The following is a 25,236-nucleotide window of genomic DNA, read 5'->3' as shown; positions in this document are numbered from 1 at the left end:
CCCATAATCCGCAGCATTTGACGCTAGGATTGACAGTGAATGAGTGTGTGAGATTGGCGATAAGATAGTGAGTGAATGATAGCGAAAAAAGGATGCAAGATTTGAAAGTTGAGTGTTGGTGAAGATGATGCAAGGGGAAAAGCAGATGCAGAGTGAAATGAAATGAATTGTAGACATATATGGAAGAGGGAAGAAGATGAAAACAAGGGATCTTGGTAACAAAAGACCTGCAAGTGGCATTGTATGGTGATTTGATTATTAGGGGTGTGGTAAATGAGATGATGCACAAGGTTTGTTTTCCTGGAAGTAAAATTAATAGCATGATTCAGCATTGGATATGAAGACTAAGTGAGCAAAGGAGTTGGTAGGCAGCAATAGGGACAAATGACTTGACTGGGAACAAGGAGAATGTAAGATTAGATATCAGGAGTGCTGAGAAGGATAAAAGATAATAGTGTGATAGAAAAGGTTAGCAGTGTGTTGCCCAGGTATGACCATGACAAGATGAGGCAAAGAGAGCAAGAATTATGAATGGTATGTTAACAGAAATGTATTGTGAAGAGAAAGGAGTGCAGTTTATTAATGTGTGGAATGAGTTTGGAGGAAGAATTAAACTGTATAAGAGTGATGGACTGGATTTGAATGGTTTTAGTGTGACTGCTTTTGGTGTGCATTTGGAGAGACTGCTACTGTTAGGGAGGGTAATGAGTGCAGAAAATGAAACTGAGCAAGTAAGAAGCAATGTGAAAGATGTGAAAGCAATGAGTAGGAGTGTAAGGAAGGAGAGATTGAAGAAGAAGAAGTGGGGTGCATAAGCATGGAGAATGAGAGAACAGTTGTGCAAGACAAAAAAAGGAAGACTCAAGGTGAACAGGGGGAAACACAGTGTGAGAAGGGTTGATACTCCAAGAGAATGTGAATGTGTGCATAGACAAAAAGGTAGAGAAAGCAGTTGGATTTGAAGGTTCTGAGATGAGTAAGGAGAAAGAAAATGGCTCAAGGAAAGTATGGAGAAGTCACACTAATAAGTGGTATTAGTGAAACTTGTTATAGATCTAGGAATGAGTTATGTTTGTATACAAATGCTAGGAGTATCAGAAACAAGGGAAATTATATGGTTGCATTGATTGAGTTCGTTTACCCAACAATTGTTGGAATAAGTGAGACCTGGTGGGATGAGGATGACACTGACAGGAATAGAGATGGAAGGGTATGATGTATTTCATGAAGATAGAGAGGATAAAAAGGGAAGTGGAGTGCTATTGATGATAGAAAAAGAGTTATGTCCATACACGGTAGAGATGCAAGGGAAAAACAGTGGCAATGGTTTTTTGAGACAGTATCGTGTGAGATAGAGGTGATTAGAATGAAATACTTTGTTAGATGTTGCTATAGACCTGGTAATGCAGAGGGTAGTAACCAGGAACTGTATAAGCAAATAGAAAAAGGTGATCGTTATGGGCAATATAGATTGGGATGATGAGTTAGCAATCAGAAGTAAAGAAAATGAGTTGAGTTTTTGAGGGATAACTTCCTCAGGCAGTATTTAACGGAGAGCATATGAGGATTGAGAATATTCGATTTGATCATCTCATCAGAGGATGTTATTATAAATGAGGTGTCAGATCTCTTCCTGTTGCAATATACCACATAATGAAATAACTGCCTTAAAAAATTTAAGAATAAAAATATAATCATTACAAAAGCCGATAAAGGAAATACAACAGTTATCATGAATCAGGTAGATTATAATAGAAAAATGCAAGATCCCACATGTCTCAAAGGAAAAAAAAGTCCGAAAATTACTGAAAAAATTGACTTCTTGGCCAAAAGAAATCGTCAAAAAAATAAAACCAGTTCATGTTAAACCACCCGTATGTATGGATTACCAAAAATCCACAAACCTAATATTTCCCAACATAAATAGTCCCATGTATAAACTGACCCAACAGTTAGCCAAGTCGCTTGCCCTCCTTATTGGCAACTCTACTTCTGTAAAACATTCAGTCCATTTCAAAACACTAGTTGAAAATCACATCCTTAAAATTCAGACATAATGGTTAGTTTTGATGTCACCTCTTTATTTACAAATGTACCACTAATAGACACCCTTGATTAGATCAAGTCAAAATTTCCCCCTGATATCTTTGAATTATTCAAATTGACTATGTATGCAGGTTACTTTAGGGAGAAAAAATCTACAAACAAATTAATGGTACTGCTATGGGTTCCCCCTCCTCCTTTCACCCCTTTAGTAAACTTTTACATGGAACACTTTGAAAACAAAGTACTTACCACAGCTACATACAAGCCACTAGTGTGGTTAAACTATGTAGATGATGTGTTTGCCATTTGGTCCCCATGAACAAGACACTTTGGATGTATTTGTCACCTACCTAAACAGCCAACACCCCAAAATCCACTTCACAGTAGAAAAAGAATCAAATAACTGTTTGCCATTTCTTGACACATTAGTCACTCACCTTTCAGGTGGATCACTATCTTTTTCCATTTACAGAAAGCCAACACAGACACACACACACGTACACACACACACAGGAAGATACCTACCAGTGGCAGCTCGTACATAAGCACTGTGACACTGCAGCACCCCCAAAGAAAAAATGAAAAAATTAAATTTTGTTTGTGTTTATAAATAATAACAGTGCTTATAACATTATATAAATGCAATACAACATGTTAAAGGTTACAGCTTATGTTTTGACATTGATTGAATAGTTAATAATTGGGATTGTTCGATTAATGCTTTAGATTACGAAACAAATGCACTGCGATCTAACCCAGGGTCAGAATTATCACGTTCGGCCAATTGCAGCTAGACTCACCGATATTCGTTTGCGCTTGTGATTGCACGTTACAGTGATTCCGACACTGCTTGTTTGGGCAATGTCGCTTACAGGTAAATTGTATGCATGCACGCATTATTTCTGTGGGATACGAAACTTTTATTATTGATGGTTGTTCATGGTGAAGGTGAAATATTTTTAATAAAGCAATTTTTTAATATGTAAATTTATTTATTAATAAATTGGTTACTGATTAGGAAAAAAATAACTTTTTTTTTTTTTATTTTGTATATGCAGCATCCCCACTTAAAATTTTCACCAGCCACCACTGATACCTACACATAACCAATTACATTGTCATCCAGTTCAACAGTATGGCATTTTAATAACACAGAGTCAGAGTCATTTGTTCTAGCGATACAGCTCCATCCACAGAACTCAAATGTCTGTGCTATACGTTCTTGGCCAACAGCTGCAATCCCTACAAAATAGATAAAATACTCCATAGCCCCATTATCCCTCCATCCCCTAATACAGTGATTTTCAACCTTTTTCATAATATGGCACACCTAGACTAATTATTAAAATTCTGCGGCACATTAAAAATATATTCTTTTAATTTTTTTGACAATCTGGCAAAAAACAGGCATAATTTTGATTGATTTACGTACAGAAGATATTAATAATAGTAATTACTTATCCTTTTTGGGAGCTTCAAGGGAATAAATGCACAAATTACGACATTATTTTTTTAAATTAATTTGTTTTCACAAATCTCGCTGGACACCGGTTGAAAATCGCTGCCCTAATACACAAGAATACACACAACATTACCATTTCTATTCCATATGTCAGAGGTACATCAGAAAAGATAGCCAAAGTACTGATGAAACATGGCCTTCGCACCACATTCAAACCTCATGTTAAACTAGCAACTCTGATCCACTCACCTAAGGATAAACTTCACCCTCTAGCACACCCTGGAGTGTATGAAGTTCCCTCTGACTGTGACTTGGCTTACTATGGGCAAACAGGAAGATCAGTTAATATCCACCTAGAATAAAAAAATATATTTGCTACTATTACTATGGCAAGTCTGGACTAGCAGACCACACATTAGATACCTCTTCACACAGGATTAGATGGAAGAAAACGAATGTGCTATTTAGAAGCCGTTATAGATCTGAAAGATTATTTTTTGAGTTAGCCATGGCTTTGAAGAATTCTCCTAACCTAAACAAATATGGTTCCATTAATTTGCCAAAAATTTGGGAGACTGTTATTGTAAACTCAATTCCCACATAACTGTAAAGTTTTTGACAACATTAGAAGGTGCCAAAATGGGACTTTAGATCTTTTGTCCATTACAACTGTATTGTTTCACCTACTCACTGTCACGTATACTAGCTGTGTTGTGCTCTGATGATTCTGATTTGAAATTCAGCGAAATATAAGTGAGATGAACATCTTTTGATAAAATTGTTTGGTGTTGTTAATAGCTTTAAAAATAAGTCATGAATAACCATCAACATCTAAGCTTATCTGTTAAACCTGGGTGGTTGCTAGCCATGTGAGGAGAGGATATATATGTAGAACTATAAGGCTGGTGACTGTAAATAAGCTCAAGAGACAGCTTAGAGCTGTAGTATGGAATGAGGAGTTGGGTGGAAAGAAGATCAATGTGCTACTTGGGCAATATTCAAGAACTATCTAGTAGAAGAAATGTCTAAATGTATTCCAAAGATCAGAAGGTTAAATAAGGTAAGTGTGAAATGGTTGAATGAAGAGATTAAGCATGCAATACAGAGGAAAAAAGCATTGTGGAGTCAACATAAGAGGAGTGGTAATAATCAATTCCATGAGGAATACAAAGAACAGGCAAGGAGGGTGACTTGGTTGGTAAGGGAAGCAAAAATTCAATATGAACAGCAGTTAGCTAATGAAGCCAAAAAAAATCTTAAGGAGTTCTTTTGACATGATGTAGTCAGCAAAAATCAGAACGATTATGGTAGGATGGCATTAATCGGAGAAAATGGTATAAGGACAACTGCTGCAGAGGATATAGTTGAGATGTTTCATGAGCAGTTCATGAAGGTCTTTAATTCTTGTGAATGTGACATCTTAGTTATGATTGTATATTGTAGCTCAGATTATGTCTGTGTTAAATTGATTGGAAATATTGGAACTATTAAACCTGTGTGTAATTATTTCATTGTGCTGTTTTCGTTCAGTAAAACCTAAAGATGAGTTCATATTATAGGTCTTGCAACCTGTCTTATGCTGAGTTTATATATATAATTAAGCTCTTCTGTAATTTCTCCCCATAGATACACTCGACTTAGTGATGTTGTAGATCATATATTTCCCCCTCTTCAAAGGCGTAATATAGCAAAAGGAGAGTTGATTTCAAATTTTGCTTCACCTGAAGAGTATAGTTACTTCACCTACTGGAGGGATCCTCTTCTTCCAATAAATGATAATGATGTGTTAGTAAAGAAACCAGAAGACAAATAATACATCTGAAGTGGTAAGCTCTGTTAATTCTCTACTACATATTTCTTAGTAATTTCTTTGAAATGAGACTGTGCATCATATGGACTATTATTTTTTGTTGCATCAGTGGAATAAGGTTGCAGATAATTTAATTTTAAAAAAATAATAAAATTTACTAAAAAATATTTAACATTATTTTGAAACTTTTTTCGTTTTACATATCTAAAGAAGAAATTTTGTGTTTAATAGTTTTTGTTAATAAAATGAACTCTTTATTGTCCACACCTCACTTAACTGCAAATATCCATGACATCAGAGCCACCTAATTCCGTGTTTTATCACCAGAGGCCTCTCATATTTGTTGTGATTTAGGGCATTAAAAAATTGATAATGTAAGCATCTGTAGCTATACAATGTATGCAAATGAAATATGTATCTATGTAATAAATATCCATGACATTAATATCAGTATAATTTTTTAGGGACCTTCAATCTTCATTTTCCCCATTTACTTTCTGAATATATCCCTTTACTAACAAAACATTTCATCATTTCTGTTTACTTTCACTTATTTACTGAAAAAAAATGTCAGAAATCATTCAGATGAAATGAATATATTTTTAAATATATGGAGGGGAATACTTCATTTACGTAGTTACACTATTATTTCTCAGATCTTCAAACATTTTTTTTCAGCAAAACTGCATTGCATTACTAATGCAGTACTTTGTCTATTTTATCACTTTACAGCATTGTTTCTCAACCAAGGTTCTGTGGAACCCTAGGGTTCTGCGAGAAATAATAATTAATAGCAGTGGCAAATAAATGAACTTAAACAGTGACGGAAAATAATAAACATTCTTTGAAAGGAATAAATTCGAGTTTGCATTAGTTGTATTAACTCCCAATAGGATGTGAGACAATGCTGTCTGTGATCCACTTATCATACGGCAACTGGAGCTAGTTCTACCACTAGCTAGTGTCACTTATGAGTCAGTGCAAGCAAGAAACGCAACAAGCGCAGTCGGTCTCATCAATCCTATGTGTTTTCTAGCGTGTAAGATTGATATGAACACTCATTAATATGAACAGTTTGTATAAATTCCACTTTACGGTGATCGTAATTTTTGGGAAGGTTACTCCTTTATTTCAGGTTGCAGTCAATAGTTTGAGCAATCGATTTTTGTTATTTCATCAATTTATCAGTTATATCGAACAAATTGTGCATTTAGATGTTATGTATTTATGAAAGTTAGACTCAAATAAATAATAATGTTTAAATAATATTATTAATTACATTATTTGATACTTATGCATTAATGGGGGGGGGCACCCGATATTTCATGCTTGTTTGTTTAATTTCTTTTTATTATACTTTTTCTATTATATTTTTATTAATTTACTAAATATTATATTACTAAACATAATTGAATCTGTTTTATAAACTAATTTTCTTGGCCCTTTAATTTAACCAATTTTTTTAAAAAAACTAATACCTTTAATGATAGTGTCGCATGTATTAAGTATTTTTATTATTTCAAGACCAGCTTCATTTGAATTACATGGGCAACCACTGTTAGCTAACCTACGTGAAAATATATCACTTTCAATTCGATATATTGATAGTTTGTTCTGAATGGTGAATAAGGTTACATAAGTGCTTTGTGCAATGTAAACAACGATCACTGTATACTGGAGTTGTTCTGTTTTCTTTCTCTCTCTCTCTCTCTCTCTCCCCATTTTCCCATGTATTTCTTTTGTTTTCCTTTATGTTTTGTGCTTCAGTTTTATTAGTCTAATTTTGATTTATCACATTTTTTATTTTATAGAAATTTCTAACCGTTAAAATGTGGAAATTTTTGAAGAGAAAAAAAATCCAGACAATTCTGAAGAGGCTAGTGATGAAGAATTAGAATCTCATACTGAATTTCAAAACACAGATACAAAAACGAATACAAAAAAGGTTCGTCTTGCAATGAAAATTACTTATCAATGGGCTTTACATTGACTGGTGATCCAGATTGTCCTCTTCCACTGTGGCAAACAACTTTCAAATACAGCAATGGCTCCAGCAAAATTGAAAAGACATTTCATGAAAACTCACAATGATATGGAAAATAAAAGTGCTGATTATTTTAAAACGCTATTGCAATTTCAAAAGAAACAGAGTGCAGTTTTTATGAATAAATTCAATGTCAGTGGCTCAGGAAGCAAGTTATTTGGTAGCAGAAATTATTGCACAGAAAAGGAAAAGTCGCATAGTTGGTGAGAACCTAATAATGCCAGTATGTAAAATTATAGTGGGTAAAATGCTGGGACAAGATGCAGTACGAGAAATTGAAAATATTCCACTTTCAAACAGTACGATAAGTCGGCATATCCATGATATCTCGAGTGACATCGAGGAGGTTTTGTGTGATAAACTGAAAAATAGCAGTTTTTCCATCCAAGTTGACGAGTCATCAGATCTTGCCAATAACTGTTACATTGTAGCTTTTGTAAGATTTGTTAATGAGGGTGAAATTCAAGAAAACTTTCTCTGTTGTAAAGAATTACCTAAGACAAGCAGAGGAATAGATATGTTCAATATTTTTTCCTCATATCTGAAAACAAAAGGTCTTTCTTAGAAGAACTGTACTGGCATCTGTACCGATGGTGCTCCATAAGAGGTTTTGTTTCTCATGTAAAAGAAGAAAATGCTGATGTTGTCTCAACACACTGTTTTATTCACAGAGAAGTGTTGATGTCAAAATCTATTGGAGATGAACTGTAAAAAAATTTGATGATGCCACAAAAATGGTTAACTTCATTAAACAAATGGCTAGTTCACTCCAGAATGTTTAAAAATCTGTATGAAAACCTGGACAAAAAGCATATAAATATTTTGCTTTATACAGAAATCCGGTGGCTAAGTAGAGGAAAAGTTCTAAATAGGGTGTTTGAGCTAAAAGATGAATTGCAAAGATGTTTTCAAGAAAACAATAAACAAGATTTTGCTAAATGTTTTGAAGATCAAAGGTGGATGCAGATGCTAGCCTATTTAGCTGACATTTTTCATTATATTAATATGCTGAACAAGTCACTGCAGAGCCCTGGAGAAAATATATTAATTTCAAGTGACAAGATTTTTGAATTTAAAAGAAGGCTGAATCTTTGGAAAAATCATGTTGCAAAAGGGAATCTTGATATGTTTCAATTACTGGTGGGGCTTAAATGTAAAGAAGAATGTCATCAAATTTCAAGTCTTATTGTAACCCACCTGAAAGAACTGATGATAAAAATCGAACATTATTTTCCGTCCCTTCCAACACAAATGTATGATTGGGTGAGAGATCCATACTCAGAATCTTCTGCTCAAACTGAGAAGTTGACTTTAAGAGAAGAGGAAGAACTTTGTGGGCTGCAATCTGATCGTACATTCAAGATGAGATTTACTACTTGTCCCTGGACAAGTTCTGGATTTCTGTTAAAGAAGAGTATCCTACTATTCATAGGAAAGCAATAAATATATTGCTGCAATTTTCAACGTCTTACATGTGTGAGCAAGCTTTTTCTTGTTTGGCAAGTATTAAGAGCAAAGACAGAAATCGTCTCCTTTCTGTTGAAGATGAAATCCGTGTTTGTTTATCTAAAATCTGATCCCAAATTAAGTATTTGTGTACCAGAAGATAAGCACAGGTTTCACATTAGAAAATTAAACTTTATTATTCATATTTATTTCAAAAATAACAATTCTTTGGCACATATTTTTATTTATATGACATTTTACTTTGATTTATCTTATTATTTTGAAAATTACAAATAAACAATAAAGTTATTATAGCACTTATTTGTTTTCCTCATGATCTTTAAATTCATAAATAATAGAGATACTAACAATGATATATGATAATTATTATGTAGGGATTCCCTACAACATGGATATTATTTCAAGGGTTCCACAAGGGCAAAAAGGTTGCGAAACGCTGCCCTAGATGTTCAATTAGTCTGGGGTGGAGGGGGTCTATAAAAGGGAAAGCCCTTGTGTAAAACAATGCTCATGTGCCTATAGTTGTCTTGTGACGTGCACTTCCGAAATATTAAGCAACCCAATGTGTACCAGCAAACATTTCACATACTTTTCCCAGGAGCAGAGTCTACAGCGTTGCAGATGGTTACTTTAGTCTCTGTAGCTCATTTCATATAGACCAGGGGTGGGAAACCCCCACGACTGCTGGCTACGTGTGGCCAGTGAACAACACAATTGTGGCCAATAGTGTTTTTGGAAAAAATTAAAATTAAATTATTTTATTTTATTTGTATTTTATATTTTTGTATATTTTCATAGGTAAAATCTTTATTTTCTTAATTCCTAAGTTTAGGAATTAACTTTTTCCAACATTTATTTTTTTGTTGCAAATTTAGTAATAATACAGCAATCAAGCAAATCATTTTCATACATAACTCAGCACATTTTGTAGCAGCAGTCTGGTTTAGTTATTTTTCAGCGAGCGTAGGTAGATAAGTAATTGTGTACCTTTTGCATGCTCTTGTAAATATATTTATATTGTGCAACTTTAAGTGTTTAAATAAGTTTCATTTTAAATCCATAATATGGAAAAGTGGGTAATTCGAAAACAAAAGAATTCAGAAGATGATGGTGAAAACTTAAAAGGTAAAGTTAATTTAATAAAGTAAAAAATGACACATGACTGGAAAAATGCAAAATGAAAATTTAATGAAAGTTTGGAGTTGAAGTGGAGATTGAACTGCCCACTCAGTCTCCAAAAGTTAGATAGGGCTAAACGGCCTCACCTACTCCCTATACAGGAATAAAAAGGCTTTAGCTGATTTTTTAGAAAAAAAAATATGCCTGTGTGTAGCTCAGTGAATGTGGTGTTTGCACACCACGGCACTTGACCACGCGAAGGAAGACTTCTTGGTTCCGAATCTAGTCGGTGACTAGAAGAAATTTTTCTAAGCCTTTTTTCAACCGGTTCCCGAGTTAGTCGATCTCTGGCACGGGTAAGTGGATTTTTTCTCCCAGAAACTCTGATTTTTCATCCCGTAAACTCAAGAAAATCAACCGTAGAACCCACATTATTTCAGACATTAAATACGAGTGTTAGGGACCACAAGATGGCAGCACTTGTTGAGCTGTCTATTCATTGCGTGCCGCTTAATTTGTGATAGCCTTGGGCCAGCTTTCTCTGATTGGATACCAGTGGAGATTGAACTGCCCACTCAGTCTCCAAAAGTTAGGGCTAAACGGCCTTGCCTTCTCCCTATACAGGAATAAAAAGGCGTTTTTTTTTTGTTGTTGTTGTTGTTGTTGTTGTTGTTTTTTTTAAGTTTGGAGTTGAAATTTGCAGTGATGGAAGTAAATAATAAGCCAGTGTGTCTTTTTGTATAACAAAGTTTTTATGTTGAAAAACTATACAAATTTAAGCAACACTAACAGTTTTCACAGCAAATTTTATGTAAAATTTAAAGTTGATAGCCAAAATAGGTTTAATGAAATTAGCAACCTTAAAACACAACTTCATGAACAAAAGAGAGACCTAAAAAGATTTTTATCGTCAATAGAACTAGTTACGTTAGCTAGCTATGAGGGTGTTTGAAAAATTTGGTAAAAAAATAAGTTAAACACATTTTTTTTGAAAAAATCACCTTTATTTCTCAACATAGTCTCCATTGAGGTTTACACATTTGGTCCAGTGAGTTTCCAATTTTTTCATCCCATCTAAAAAGTAGGATTTGTCAAATTTTGCAAGATAGTCATTGACAGCCTTGATGACATCCTCGTTTGAAGAAAATCTTTTCCCACCAAGCCAAATTTTTAAGTTTGGGAACAAGAAGTCATATGGGGCCAAGTCCGGAGAATGCGGTGGATGTGGAACCAATTCGAACCTCAATTTGTGTAATTTTGCCATGTGTGGGACAGTGCATTGTCTTGATGAAAGAGCACTTTTTTTGTGTGCACGCGCACCAATCTTGGCCTTTTTATTTTTATTTATTTTTTTTTTTTATTTCAGTTCTACTTTTAATGGTCTAACAATGACGCATAATAGACTCCTGTTATTGTCTTACCCTTTTTCAAATAGTCTATCATGATAATTCCTTGGGAATCCCAAAAAACAGTAACCATTACCTTCCCAGCTGACAAAATGGTCTTCGCTTTTTTCAGTGCTCTTTCACCAGGCATTGTTCACTGTTTCGACTGCTGCTTGGACTCAGTCGAAACGGTGGTGGATCCAAGTTTCATCTACCATCATGAATTGATGCAAAAAATCATGCAGATTGCGATTAATCGCCAAACACTGCATTGAATGTCTTTTCACGTGCATTTTTGATTGACAATCAACAATCGTGGCACCCCTTGTGCACACAGCTTTTTCATGTACAATTTTTCATGCAGGATATTATAGACTCGTTCAGTTGAGATGCTTACAATCTCAGTAATCTGCACTTTCACTCGCTGGTCTTCTATAGCGATACCATGGATTTTGTCAATCATTCATTTCCTTCGTGGTGATCTCACTCGGGCGTCCAGGGTGCATTTCATCTTCTCTGGACTTACGACCACGTTTAAACTTATTTATCCAAAAATAAATAGTCTTTAATGCTGGCGCAGAGTCCCCATGAACTGCATCTAACTCAACTTTGATCTGTGTAGCCATCCACTTCTTCAAATTAAAGTGTTTTATCACTGCACGAAACTTGTTTTTCTCCATTTTTATTCATAATTTCTTCATTTCTTTTGTGATTAAATAGAGTATACTTTGCAGTTTTTTCTCATAAACTTCATTTCAGCTGTTATTAATCTTTGTCTTTTTATCCAGATTTCACTTCCATACAATAGGACTGATAGCGCTAATGTATTGTATACTTTTAGTCTGGTTTGTTTTTGTACTGTTTGGTTTAAATATAGGTGTAAACCTGTTATTTTTAAATATGTTGAAATTTTTAGGTTTATATCTTTTTCATTTTCATATGTAATCATACATCCTAGGTAGTTGAATGAATTCACCTGTTCTAAAATCTTGTTATCTATTACTATTTTAGTTCTTACTGGGTCTTGTTCCTTTAAATGCCGTCATTTTTTATTTTTCATTGATATTATCATTCCATAATCTTTGGCTGTCTCATTTAAATTTAAAATATCTTTCTTCAAGTTATCTTCAGAATTTGTAATTATTATTTGGTCATTGGCAAAAAGGAGAGTTTTAAGCTCATTTATGCAGCAGAGAATGGTTAATCAAAGACACTGCAGTACACGAACAACAGACACAAAGATATCCACTTCATAGATAAGATTTCCATTGAAGAGTCGTTTAACCACAAAAACAATCTGGTATATGTCCTGGATGGTCACACAGCATCTACCATAGCACTCAGAATAAAGAGAGGTCATCGACTTGTGTTAGTGATGGTTTGGTGGGGGTTAAGTATCAGGGGGATATCCTAGTTGCATTTCTGTGAGAAAGGGATCAAAACTTCTTCCTAAGTGTATCAAGACTCCATGCTGGAACCTGTAGTACAGTTCCTGAACAACAACTTATTTCACAGTAGGCAGTGGGCCTTCCAAGAACTTCATATCGGAGGCTTAATGGAATATATACAGCACTCAGAAAGGATTAAAACTGATTTTAATACTTACTTCCAATATTTCGTCTCAGTCACTGAGACATCTTCAGGAATTACAAAAAAACTAATGTAACACATACTCAAATAAAACGCAATACTAAGCCAAACACATGGGTGACTCTAAAGTCCTATCCAGGTGGTGCGCCCTCTATGGCAATTGTAGATGGCCTAGAATGTATGGTAGGATCTCTGATAATTAATGATATCCTCACAGCACTTAACCATGAAAATGGTTAAGTGCTGTGGTCATTGGCAAAAAGCCTCAACACAGCCTTCCCGCACACAAGGTGAGGATCACACAACATTTGTTGGAGGCAAATGTGCCTGATTGCATATTACCATTTGATTGGCAGTCTTTAAATCTGATCTGAATCTGTTGGACTTTAAATTATGGTCAGAGATTGAGAAAGTAGCCTGAAGGTTGATTTGGAGCAAGCAGTGGCAGCATTTCCTTTGGATGTTGTGCATACCACTATTGATATATGGCCTCATAGACTTCGGGTGTCCATGAAGGCAAAAGGGAGACATTTCAAACATTGAGTGCTGCTTTATGTAATTATACATGCAATTTGTATGTGCTGAAAGCTGTAAATGATTTACTAATAGATTAAAGGTTTATGCACTGTTCAAGTTGTAACAGTATTTATGGCTAGGTATTATATGTAATTTTAACCCAGAAGAAGCAAGAAGTATTAGTAGTGAAATAGTTGATTTTATTATCTTTATGTATTTTCAACCAAAATAAAACCCAGTTTATTTTATTTTATAATTATACTTATTTGTCAAAAGTCTCAGTATGCAATAGTTTTGTACATATTTATAGTACACTTCATCAGAAGAGGAAAAAAGTGAACGATATGACTGAATTTGACATTATTAATGGTAATATTAGTACATTACGCTTGAAAAAAGACTAACAAATGCAAGTAAGTGCACGTTTTCATATTTGTATCACCAACATGATGTAAGCGTTCATGGTTTTCGTTCGCCAGGTGTTTAATGAAAAATGACTGAACCCAGTGTAGGGTCTTACCTTGTTTCTTGTTACACTGATGTGGGCTTTTTTGGATGACACTTTAAATACTCCTGCATAGAAATACTACACTTTCTAGTAGTCAATGCAGTGGCACACTGGGGGGGGGGGGGGGTAATGGTCCCTGGTCCCCCCAAAAGGAAAAGCACTAGAAAATTTTCCAAAAATCTTTTCCTAATTAAAATTAACCTTTTTATTTATGTTGTGTCGTGTCTTCTATTTCTATACTACTAACGAGTTAGCGATCATTGCAGATGCTCAGTCATAGGTTGTATGTGATGCATAGTGTGTATTCTCAAATCGTCTACTCAACTTGCCCCCCCCTTCCCCCAAGATTAAATCCTGAGTGTTCTACTGAGTCAATGTATACCATTTCAGTACATTGCCATAGTACTTGGTATTCAGTGTCTATTGTATGTGCTGCTAGTTCTGATGTATGTTTTCTTTCTTCTCCATATCCTTGATATTTTCTTCCATGTATCTATCCTGCCTATCCTACACATCAGATTCCACATGTGCAAGTGATCTTGTATACCCTCAGTTTCTTGAATGGTGAGTGAGGCAGTTCAGAAGTCTAAGGAGAATTGAAATCTTTTGTTTATAGAGAAGAAAGCAACCTTTATCCCTTGAGGTGATGCAGTATATTGTGTGTGTGGGGGGGGGGTACAAATGAGAGTGAGGAAGATGATATTGGAACTGTGGATTGTACATTGAGGACAAATTGAAAATTTATGGACTGCAGACACTAGCAGATACGCTAGTGTCTGCAGTCCATAAAGATAGGAGAAAGAAGGGATGATCTAACTAAGATATTACTGCGAATAATATCTGTTGAAATTTCAACTCAATTAAGCAAAAAAAAATCCATAGCCATTTTAACATTGAAATTGATTCTCTGAAGGATTCTCTTGTTTAGATAATCCTTCAAAGTTTTTAAACATTATTCTCCATATTTCATCAGATTCTTACAAAAGAGTTTTTAATTTAACTCATGACACTTTGAAAAAGGCATCCAAAGGAATTGTCAGCTGCTGTAGGAATCCTAATATTACAAATAACATGGATAAATTTGTTTTTTAATATCTGCTTCTGCGCTCTCAGGATGAAATTTTGTATTATCCAAACATCATGATTATGCAGTTTCTCCAAGAAACTTGCCAGTTATGGACTTTTTTCACATTATAACAGATGCCTACATTCTGTTCCTTTGGACACTGCTAACAGTCAGTTTTCAGTCTGCTGTGTAATACTCTTCAAAGGAAAACTACTTCCTTCAAACCATTTCCTGAATTGAAAAGTCTTAAATCTCTGAAGAAAAATAACAATCTTATTATCACCAAAGATATACAAAGGCAAGGCAGTAGTCATTGAAGATAGGAAAGAATACTTTAAGAAAAAATTTTTTCTGCTATGATTTTACTACTTATCACATCCTCTTGTCTGCTCCTATTATCTAGATCAGGCGTGGCCAACTTCATTCTATACAAGGGCTAATATATGATGAGTGGTAACCTCACGGGCCGCACACTATTAGACAGAACTTAAATAAAAATAAACTCTGCATTTTTTCAAGACAATAGTTACATGTATTGAATTACTATATTTGTTAAATCATTTTACTACTGGGAGAACAATATAAAATACTTGATTGATTTAAATATAAGTTGTTAAATTAAATTTAATTACATATTTCTGTAACCAGAGCAGAGTAAGTGATTTTCAATGATGCATTACCCTGGAGCGCATAGAAATCTACTGCTCCCACTACTACAACTCACACAAAGAAGCAGTAGATTTTATAAATTGAGTAATCTTTTTAAAGCTATTTTGATTCCGTGTTGAGAATATAAATTGTTTCCGTCATCAGAAATAATGAATATAACTATTATATCAATCAGAAAATCTGCAGTCGAAACCAATAGCTAAATTGATAATACATATAATTTAATATAGTTTTTATCCTATTGTGGGCCGCACAAAATCACATTACAGGTCACATGCGGCCCGCTGGCCTAGTTGGGTTGGAGAATTTAAAAAAAAAAATGAGATTTTCTATGCCCATCCTCCTAGATTATATAATCTTCTAAAGATACACAAACCGAGCATTCCTTCATGACTTGTCATTGATTATACTGGCTATCTATCCCATGTGCAAAGTTTGAATACCTGTCACTATTACTGATCTATCTTCACAAAGAAATCTGCCTCACATATTAAGAACACTTTAAAGATAATTTGTGATCTTTTCTTAGGCCTTTCACATATATTATGATTAACTTAGATATAGTTTCTCTTTTCATCAACATTTCATTGACAGATACCACTGATCTGTTTGAGCAAGATTTTCCTTTTGACATTGTTAGGGTTTTAAATTATGTCATGACATTGAAGGTACAGCTGTACAAAGTCCTCTTGGAATGCTTTGAAGATTGTTTCCGTAATGACTTTTTCTCTTAAACCTTCCCCATTGAACAGATATCATCCTAGGATTAAGTTCATACTAGAGGAGAGAAAAAAAAAAAAAAAAAAAACAGTTTGCCTTTCTGGATTTATTGATTCTTTGACAACGGAATGATAGCTTGCAATTCTCAATGTTTTGGAACGAATCTCATACTGACAATTACCTTCAATGGACAAAACATTGGAGATACCTATGCCTGTACTCTCTGAGGCATTGACTCCACCAGTTGCCGGAGGTAATTTCTTTCACAATATGTTCTATATTCCTTTAATATAAGGTCTTCCTTATGCACAGTGTAATAAGGTCTTGATAGTCCTTTATTTTTATTGAGTTTATATCCATCCCACATCACATCATCATTATTCTAATAAAAAATAAAGGACTATCAAGACCTTATTACACTGTGCATATACTTCTACAGAGGACTCATCAATTCTGGAGTTGATTTACATCAAATCTGCTTTTCTAAAAAATTGTTTCTAAAACTGCTAAAAAGTATTTAGCAGTTTTAGGCTCTCTACATCTGTGTCTCAGGAAGAAATTTCTTACATTCATCTTTAATATAAAGAAGACCTTATATTAAAGGAATATAGAACATATTGTGAAAGCTCTGAGGCCTCTCAACATCTTTGTTCTTTCATCCTGTGGAAAATTTCAATCTTCCTCCACTTAGCTTTCTAAATGTATACTCGATTCCCCTATTGTCTTATTTCAGTTAATCTGATGAGTCTGCTGCTGTCATGAAGAACAGAAATCATATACCATGAACCTGAGCAATCTGGCTTGGCTGAACAGGCCAAGCCAGATTGCTCAGATTGCTCAAGATTGAACCATTCTTACTAGATTCCTTATAAAACATTTATATAAAGAAAGTTGTGAGACCCTTTAACATCACCCAATTTGAACTGATCTGATGGCCTTTGGTTATCTTCCCCATGGAAAATATTATTTTATCACTTCTGTAATAATTCTTGATATTTGATATATGTATTTATACTTGTTATTTTTAATTAGCAATTTTATTGAACTTGTGCTATGATTGTGCTTTTTAAAATTATTCTGTTACTTACATTTTAATTGTGTTCCATTACTCACTGTACTTAAGGTGTCTTTGATACTAAGCCAGAAATTTTACATCCATTAAATCATTTCCACATAGGTCTTCCATCTCTAACTTTTTGCAGTAAAGAGAGATGATGATAGACCTTCAAACTTCTGAAAGGATGATATAAGATAATCAGTAGATGGAATTTTTCATTTTATGGATGGTAGAGACGATGACAAGAGGGTATCCATGGAAATTGAAAGTGAATGCAATTAAGAAAGGAGTGAGAGCTAGATTTTTCTCTCAGAGAGAGAGAGAGAGATTACAATGGCTTTCCTTTGGAGATGATGAGTGCAGATAGCATGAATGAATGAAAGAAAAAGTTATGACAGCTGGTACGAGTGATATGTGGCCTCTCTTGATGAGACTTTGACTCTCTAGAGATTTCTGGTAGTAATAATAATATTTATTGTTGGTGATATCTTTATGTAAAGAAAGAATTTTATGACAGTGATATCACCATGCTACAGACTTACCTAAAATATGAAAGCAAACTGAGGAAATAGGCACTTTAAAAAGCTACAGTTAGAAATTGCCCCACAATTGGGTAGATTCACTTTAAAATTATAAAGGTTTTATATAAATTTCATGGTATTGTTATGTCCCATTCTATCTTACGATTTTGTTTGTCTTACAAATTGCCTTTGTCTATATTCTTCTAACTTCTACTTTCAAGACATCACCAAAATTTCTACTAATATCTGAGTTATTGTTCCCCGTAGTATCCCTAGTATTTGTATTTTAACTGCACCCTTTGGGATATTTAGTTTAAGATATTTTATACATAAACAGAGAAAAGGAACTCAAATATCTGAAAGTGTAACTATTGCAGTCGTGACACTATTTCTTGTTACTCAACATTAATTCCTTAAACTTCCCGTTTCTTAACATTAATTCCCCGCATGATTAGGCTCGAATGTTTCTAAGCGGTGCATTGGATTAGCAATATCAGACAACTTTTTTTTTTATTAAACGAAAGGTTTATTATTTCTCTAAACATGGTACATATCAAAATACTCAACTAAATTACTTACACGCTAAAATTAGCTTAATACAAGTAGTTGGGCTATGATTCGACAAAAGTTACTATGATCATGCCACCACAAAATTTCATACAAAACATGAATTCACTTAACATGGACAAATTAGATTACCACACACTATTAGATTATTCAACTTCAAGTACACTAACAAGATCATTAACTACTCTAGCACATATTTATGACAATTCCGATTCTCTACACATCACACTAGGCATTCAAATTCCTCTGGTTCTTGATTACTCAATTCACACTAATCAAACTCAATATTAACAAAACCATTTACTTCATTAACACACAACTATGTCATTAACTTTCCTTTTACAATATAGTAGGCACTCAAGATTCTTAGGACAATTAATTATTCACAAATTATCAACACTAGCTAGCTTACTTTTAACACTCTCTATCAAATTCTAAAGTCCTATTATAATTTCTCCCTAATCACTTTAACAGTTCCGTATTATGACAATGGTACCTGTCACAAACAACTTCTAGTTAACATAAGACAAAATTCACAATACCTTTCTTTAGCTTCACTTACGGGCCTTTACCTTCTACTGAATGAACTTGCTTGCATAACTGCTTGTAACTCAGGGCTATATAAACATCTGCTCGGTCGGCTGTACTATCCGAAACGAGGACATCGATATTTTCACAGCTTCCTATGACTCTATGGTATATTTTGCTTTCTACATAGGAATACGGGAATAGCTTTCCCGCTCACCTTCGATTCCTTGTTGTGGCATGAGGATATAAGCCATATCTCTCCACTCAGGAACACCGTGAAATCCACTAGAAAACCAAACTAAAACCACCGCGACTATCCAAACGTTTCTTCTCCTCTGGCAAAAGGCAAAAAGGCCTAAAGCCTCCTTGACTATCTAAACGTCTTCTCCAAAACCCAAAAGAGCCTACTCTTCTCAAAAAGCCACGAGGGGGGGTTTACCAACCCTTTTATAGCTGCTCCCCTAACGGCGTCCTTTCTTACTTCTTTTTCCCGCCTCCCACTTGCTTTCCGTCTGTCTACCAATTGGGTAGCATTTTGCCGCCATACGTCATTTTGATCGGCAACTCGTAACGAAGTTTCTATCCGGGTATAGGCCCTAAGCGATATTCCGTTATTTCTCTTATTAGCCTCTATCTTAACCCCCTTTTAAACCTTTTCTCAGAATTCTACTTAATGCTTAATCTGTAGCCTCTTACATAGCGTATTTCATGCTCATTCTTTTATACTTATGCACTTAATTCTTTCATTCTTAATCGCATTACTATATTAATTCTTAGTTAGCTACTTATTTAATACAAATTCCTTGTTTAGTCATAATACATCTTAATACATTCTTTTCTTTTGTTATCTTAACTAAACAATAGACCTTTACATTTTACTCAATTTATACTGGACTCAAGAATATTTTATTTATTTCTCATGTTACACCATGATAACTGAGAATACTATATTCTCAAGATATCAGGTGTAATAGTATGCAATGAATTAAGTATTTTTAGCCATGTGTTAGGCTAAAAGAGGAACTTATGTTGGGGCCTAATGGAGTAAAATATCACTAGAAAAGTAAAGAAATATTATTTTTTGAAGATTTCAAGTATATTTGGAATTCATATAAAACTGTACTTCCTGAATGCTATGTTAATGTTTTTTACAGCTGAAAACAGCAACAAACATCAATAAAAGTAAATTGAAACATACACATCACAGAACAGAAGTTTCAGTTCTGTGATGTGTATGAAAAGCTGTAATATATTTTCTCCCATCCCATTCATGTGCCATCTCCTATCTAGAAGGTTGACTACTATGATGTTGACTCATGGTAGTCAACCATACACATCACAGAACAGAAGTCTCAGTTCTGTGATGTGTATGAAAAGCTGTAATGTATTTTCTCCCATCCCATTCATGTGCCATCTCCTATCTAGAAGGTTGACTACTATGATGTTGACTCATGGTTAACTATGGGTATAATATAATGGATGTCAAGCCCTTGTATACATACAAGGACTTGATAAATCCACTCGCCCATGGTAAGTAGATTTTGCCAGTTTGCGAGTAGCTGCAGACTGGACAAAAAAGAATTTTTTGTTTTAATAATAAAGAATGTTTTAAACAAAATCATTTTAGCTTTAAAATGAAAAATGTTTCATTTTATAGGACTTATTGAGACCTGATTAAAAAATAAAGAGTGGGTTGGGAAAATGTAAAAATATAGCTTTCAGAAAATGTCTTCTTTTGTTGTCCTTGAATATTAACATATTTGCTTAATATTATAGACTCATCTCATGGAACTTCTCCCTTACACAGTTTGTCTTGATGATTAGAAGAAAGGCAGATTTCCAGATGTATGATGTACTTTTTTTTTCTCCCTTGCATTTTGACTGCCAAAGAACAAATATTAACACATATCAAGGTATTGCCACTAATCAAACTTTGATCAATTGTTTGTTTCACATTTGAACCTGTGAATTTGTACAGAGTGATCGTCTGTCAAATTGCAATACTGGCTTACTGCACCATTAATTCTAAGTCAGAATTCTATTTTAGGCAGTGACTTTTTTATGAACCACTTGGTGCTGCTTTTTGGAACATTGAGTGTGCTATTTTCCATAGTTGTATATATTGGTTGTATATTCTAAAAGTGTATAACTTGCATATTCTTTTTACATTTCATTATTTGTTTTCTTTGTAATAAGGTGAACGAAATCCAGTGTTTTGTTATTTGTATATATTTATAAATATATATATATATAGTGTTTTGGAATAAGAGAATTTGAATTGCCAAATATTTCCAAGTATCTGTATGGACCAGACATTACTGCACAGTACATACAGTTACTTAACTACCTGTTACGAGTCATTCATAATGGATTTTCAATATAAGGATAGGAATAGTGTGTATGTAATTTCTTTATATATACTGCATATGTAAAAACAGTCATAATTTGTATACATTAGAATGTAATGGAGAAACTGCATCCTGTTTTTTTGGTATTGTTGGTTTAAGAAGGTTTTTTTTGTGTGTGTATGTATATGTGAAGTAATAGTGAAAAAAAACTTGTTAGCTCACTGCAGAATATCTGTATACCTCGAATTGATTGTTCAGATGGAGGTAATTTATTTTAAATAAAGTTTTGTTTGTATTATTTTGTGTCATTTGATTCTTATTTATTCCTTTCCATTTATTGATGCTATTGATTAAATACAGTATAACATTTATTTAACATTTTTCTCCCATGTTAATAATAAAACCACTTGGTCAGCCAGCTTGGTTGGTCGAGTGGTTAGCATATTCTCTCTCTCTCTCCAGCCAAAAAGCTGCGTGTTTGAATCCCGTCGTGGGCATGGATGTTTGTGATTGTCTGTGAAAATACCAGTGGTGGTGGGCTGTAGATGATGATGATGGGAGTTGCGGTTTGCTGTAGTTGGCTTGAGAATTGTACAGTAGACACCCTCCCTCAATGAGTCTTTGGACTCCTTGGAGGCATCATGTAATAATAATAACATATTAGGAATTATCAGTTACTGCTCAGTACTTTGGAAATAGAAGTTGGCACTTCTGGCACTTTTAAAAAGTCATCATTATGTGCATATATACAGAAAGGACAATAAAATAATATTGGGAAGGATCTGGTAGAAGATGTTAGATTGCTGATGATGCAAAGGCAGGCAGGGATTCCACTAATATCCAGCACTTATAGAATGATTTGAATTCCACTGAACCATGAGTAGCCTGACTCCTCGTGGCAAAAATTTTTTAAAAAAATATCGAAATGATTAAAAAGTTGTAAGCTTAGTTTACAGTTCAAAATTACACTTATTTGAAATTACTTTGATTTCTGTTGTTAACATTACTAAATGTCATTGTCCATAGGGACAGATGGAATATTAGCCTATTTGCTAAAGGAAGGTTCAGCTGAATTGGCTAGGCCTTCCACACATTTGTATAACTTGAGTCTCAGATCAGGAATGATACCACAGGGATGGAAGGAATGTATGATAGTTCCATTGCACAAGGGTGGTGCAAAAACTGATGTGTCTAACTACCAACCTATTAGTATCTCTGGTGTGGGTAATGAAGATTTTAGAGAAGTTGGTAAAAACTCGCATACAGAAATGGGTAGACAAACATGCTATACTCTGCAAGGAACAGCATGGTTTACTAAAGGAAGGTCATATTTTAGCAATTTGCTCATATTTTATAACAATGTTACAGCTGAGTTGGATAAAGGGAATGGATACACTATGATGATGTTAGATTTTTCTAAGGCGTTTAATAGAATACCACACAAAAGGCTGTTGCATATACTGGAGAATATGGGATTGGAATATAATAATCTCTTGACTTGGATCAGGGGATGGTTGGTTGACAGACAGATAGATAGATATTAAAAAGTGGTATACAGTGGGTGTGAATCTGCCAGATTTAAGGTAACCAGTAGTGTACCTCAGGTTCAGTCCTTGGGCCATTATTGCTCAATCTGTGCATTAACGACATCAAGCAGGGTCTGTCATTAGATGTGCAATTGTTTGCTGATGATGATGCAGAGATAGGCAGGGCAATCAGGGATGCTACTGATATTCAGCAATTACAAAATGATTTGAATAGACTGGAAATCTGGGCTGTCAGTTTAATGTTAGTAAGTGTAAAGTTATGCACTTTGGCATGATTAGAGCTCCAGCGGCATATTATATTAGCAGGGTTATGCTACAAGAAATTGAAGAGGCAGGGGATCTTGGTATCATTGGTGGATAAGAATTTAAAGTTCAAAGGTCACATAGCAAAAATACAACTCAGAGGATAATTGCGATGTTGAAGTGAACCTTGACATGTAAGGATAAGGAAGTCATTTTGCCTCTTTATAAGGATTTGATAAGACCACGCCTGGATTATTGTGACAGATTTGGTCTCCCATATTCCAAGGGAATAAAGAAGCTGTGGAAAGTGTATAAAGATTATATCCGGATTATGGGATTTAGATTATGAGGACAGATTGCGAGTATGTGGATTGCAGTCTCTGGTTAATGGGAGAAAGAGGGGGGTGATATGATAGAGGTCTCTATAAACTTTTGAATGGGTGTTATAGCATTTCAACTGATGAAATTTTTTGTTATATGGAAGGCAGGGAGAGAACATGGGAGCATCCGTGGAAGTTAAGTTCACAGTCAAGAAAGGGGTAAGAGCTAGGTTTTTCTCCCACAGAACAGTGAGCGAGTGGAATAATTTTCCCTTAGGGGTAGTGAGTGCATCTAGTGTAAATGAATTTAAGGGAAGGTATGATAGCTGGTTTGGGTGATTTATAGCTTCCCTCGATGAGTCCTTGACTCCTTGGAGGTCTTAGATAATAATAATTGGTTACTTTATCAGAAGAAATGCCATCATTTGGAGATACTGCAATATTTGTTGTTCATAGAGAGTTGGAGTCTTGTTAAATTACACTAGAATCTAGTAATATCTAAGTATTATGTGGAAACTTAAATCAGAGTATGAAAAAAAAAAAAAAAAAATTGCTGGATAAGCTAAAGGCAATCCAAAAGAATTTTATCATTATGCCACAAGTAAAAGAAAGAATGAATGTGAAAAAAATAACTTTGCCAGATGTAAATAGTACTCTTATGTCAGAAGTTGATGAGATTGTTCAATTAACGAGTACTCGCTTTGCTAAGATATATCAACCAGGTGTCTGTAACATGGTGCAGAGTGCTACTGCTACATTGGATGAAGAGATAGAGATGCATGAGAATGAGATTGAAGAGCTGTTGAATAACCTGGATAATTAGAACTCAGCAGTAGGGACAGATGGAATATCAGCACATATGCTAAAGGAATGTTCAGTTGAATTGGCTAGGTCCTTGATATGTTTATAACTTGAGTCTCAGCTCTGGAAGGATACCACAGAAACGGAATGTATGGTAGTTTTGTTGCAGAAGGGTGGTGCAATAACTGATGCATCTAACTATGGACCCATTGGTATCTCTAGAGTACTGATGAAAATTTTAGAGAAGTCCTTGGAGTATTGTTATACAATCTGCACATTAATGTTATTGGCAGGATCTTACCAGATATTCAGTTGTTTGCTGACGATAGACAGGGATCCTACTAATAGGATCTAACAGATACCATTTGATGTTAGCAATGATTTGAATAGTCTGGAAATGTTTGAGAATGATAATGACTATCAGCTCAATGTTTGGAAGTGCAAAGTCATGCACTTTGGTATCATGAGATTTTCAACAGCATTTTATATTGGCAAGATTATGCTACAAGAAACCAATGAGGCTATGAATCGTGGAGTTATTGTGGATAGGAATTTGAATTTCAAAGGTCACAACAAAAATTGCAAATACAACTCAGAGAATAATTGTGATGTTGAAATGAACATATGTAAAGATAAGGAAATCATTTTGTCTCTTTACAAGGCCTTTATAAGACTGCTGTGCAGATTTGGTCTCCTGGATTCTAAGGGATAACGAAGCTGTCAGAAGAGTGCAAGGAAGAGTTGCAACGGTTATATTGGGATTATTATTACATGACACCTCCAGGAAGTCCAATGACTCATTGAGGGATGGTACCTGCTCTACAGCTCTGTTTCCACCACTCAATCCACCAACTACAGCAAACCGCATCATCTACACCAGTGTTTCTCAACGTTGGGTGTAT

The 25,236-nt window shown here is 34.5% G+C and overlaps 2 protein-coding genes across 5 annotated transcripts in view; both read left to right on the top strand.

Moving 5' to 3' along the window:
* Lpin (phosphatidate phosphatase LPIN) overlaps window positions 1-21,721 on the top strand; it is a 443,299-nt gene extending 421,578 nt beyond the window's left edge. For all 4 annotated transcript variants that reach the window (XM_090407132.1, XM_090407133.1, XM_090407129.1 and 1 more), the window contains 2 exons: window positions 5,135-5,334; window positions 20,852-21,721. In XM_090407132.1, coding sequence (XP_090263258.1) covers window positions 5,135-5,321 — 187 coding nt within the window. In that variant the 3' untranslated portion in view covers window positions 5,322-5,334; window positions 20,852-21,721. The remainder of the gene's footprint in view (window positions 1-5,134; window positions 5,335-20,851) is intronic.
* On the top strand, window positions 7,493-7,927 carry LOC150097657 (zinc finger BED domain-containing protein 5-like). Its single transcript, XM_090406969.1, has one exon. The coding sequence runs from the start codon at window positions 7,493-7,495 to the stop codon at window positions 7,925-7,927; it is 435 nt and encodes a 144-aa protein (XP_090263095.1).
* Window positions 21,722-25,236: the final 3,515 nt, after the last annotated feature.

Source organism: Typopeltis vanoorti, chromosome 17, assembly GCF_054136105.1.
Source record: "Typopeltis vanoorti isolate ZY-2024b chromosome 17, IOZ_Tvanoo_1.0, whole genome shotgun sequence".
In the NCBI taxonomy this organism is placed as follows: domain Eukaryota; kingdom Metazoa; phylum Arthropoda; class Arachnida; order Uropygi; family Thelyphonidae; genus Typopeltis; species Typopeltis vanoorti.
This window is presented reverse-complemented; position numbering and strand designations above follow the sequence as displayed.

What these genes read in the sequence shown, in the direction of transcription:
- LOC150097657 (XM_090406969.1), top strand. Translation starts at nt 7,493, where the DNA reads ATGTCAGTGGCTCAGGAAGCAAGTTATTTGGTAGCAGAAATTATTGCA.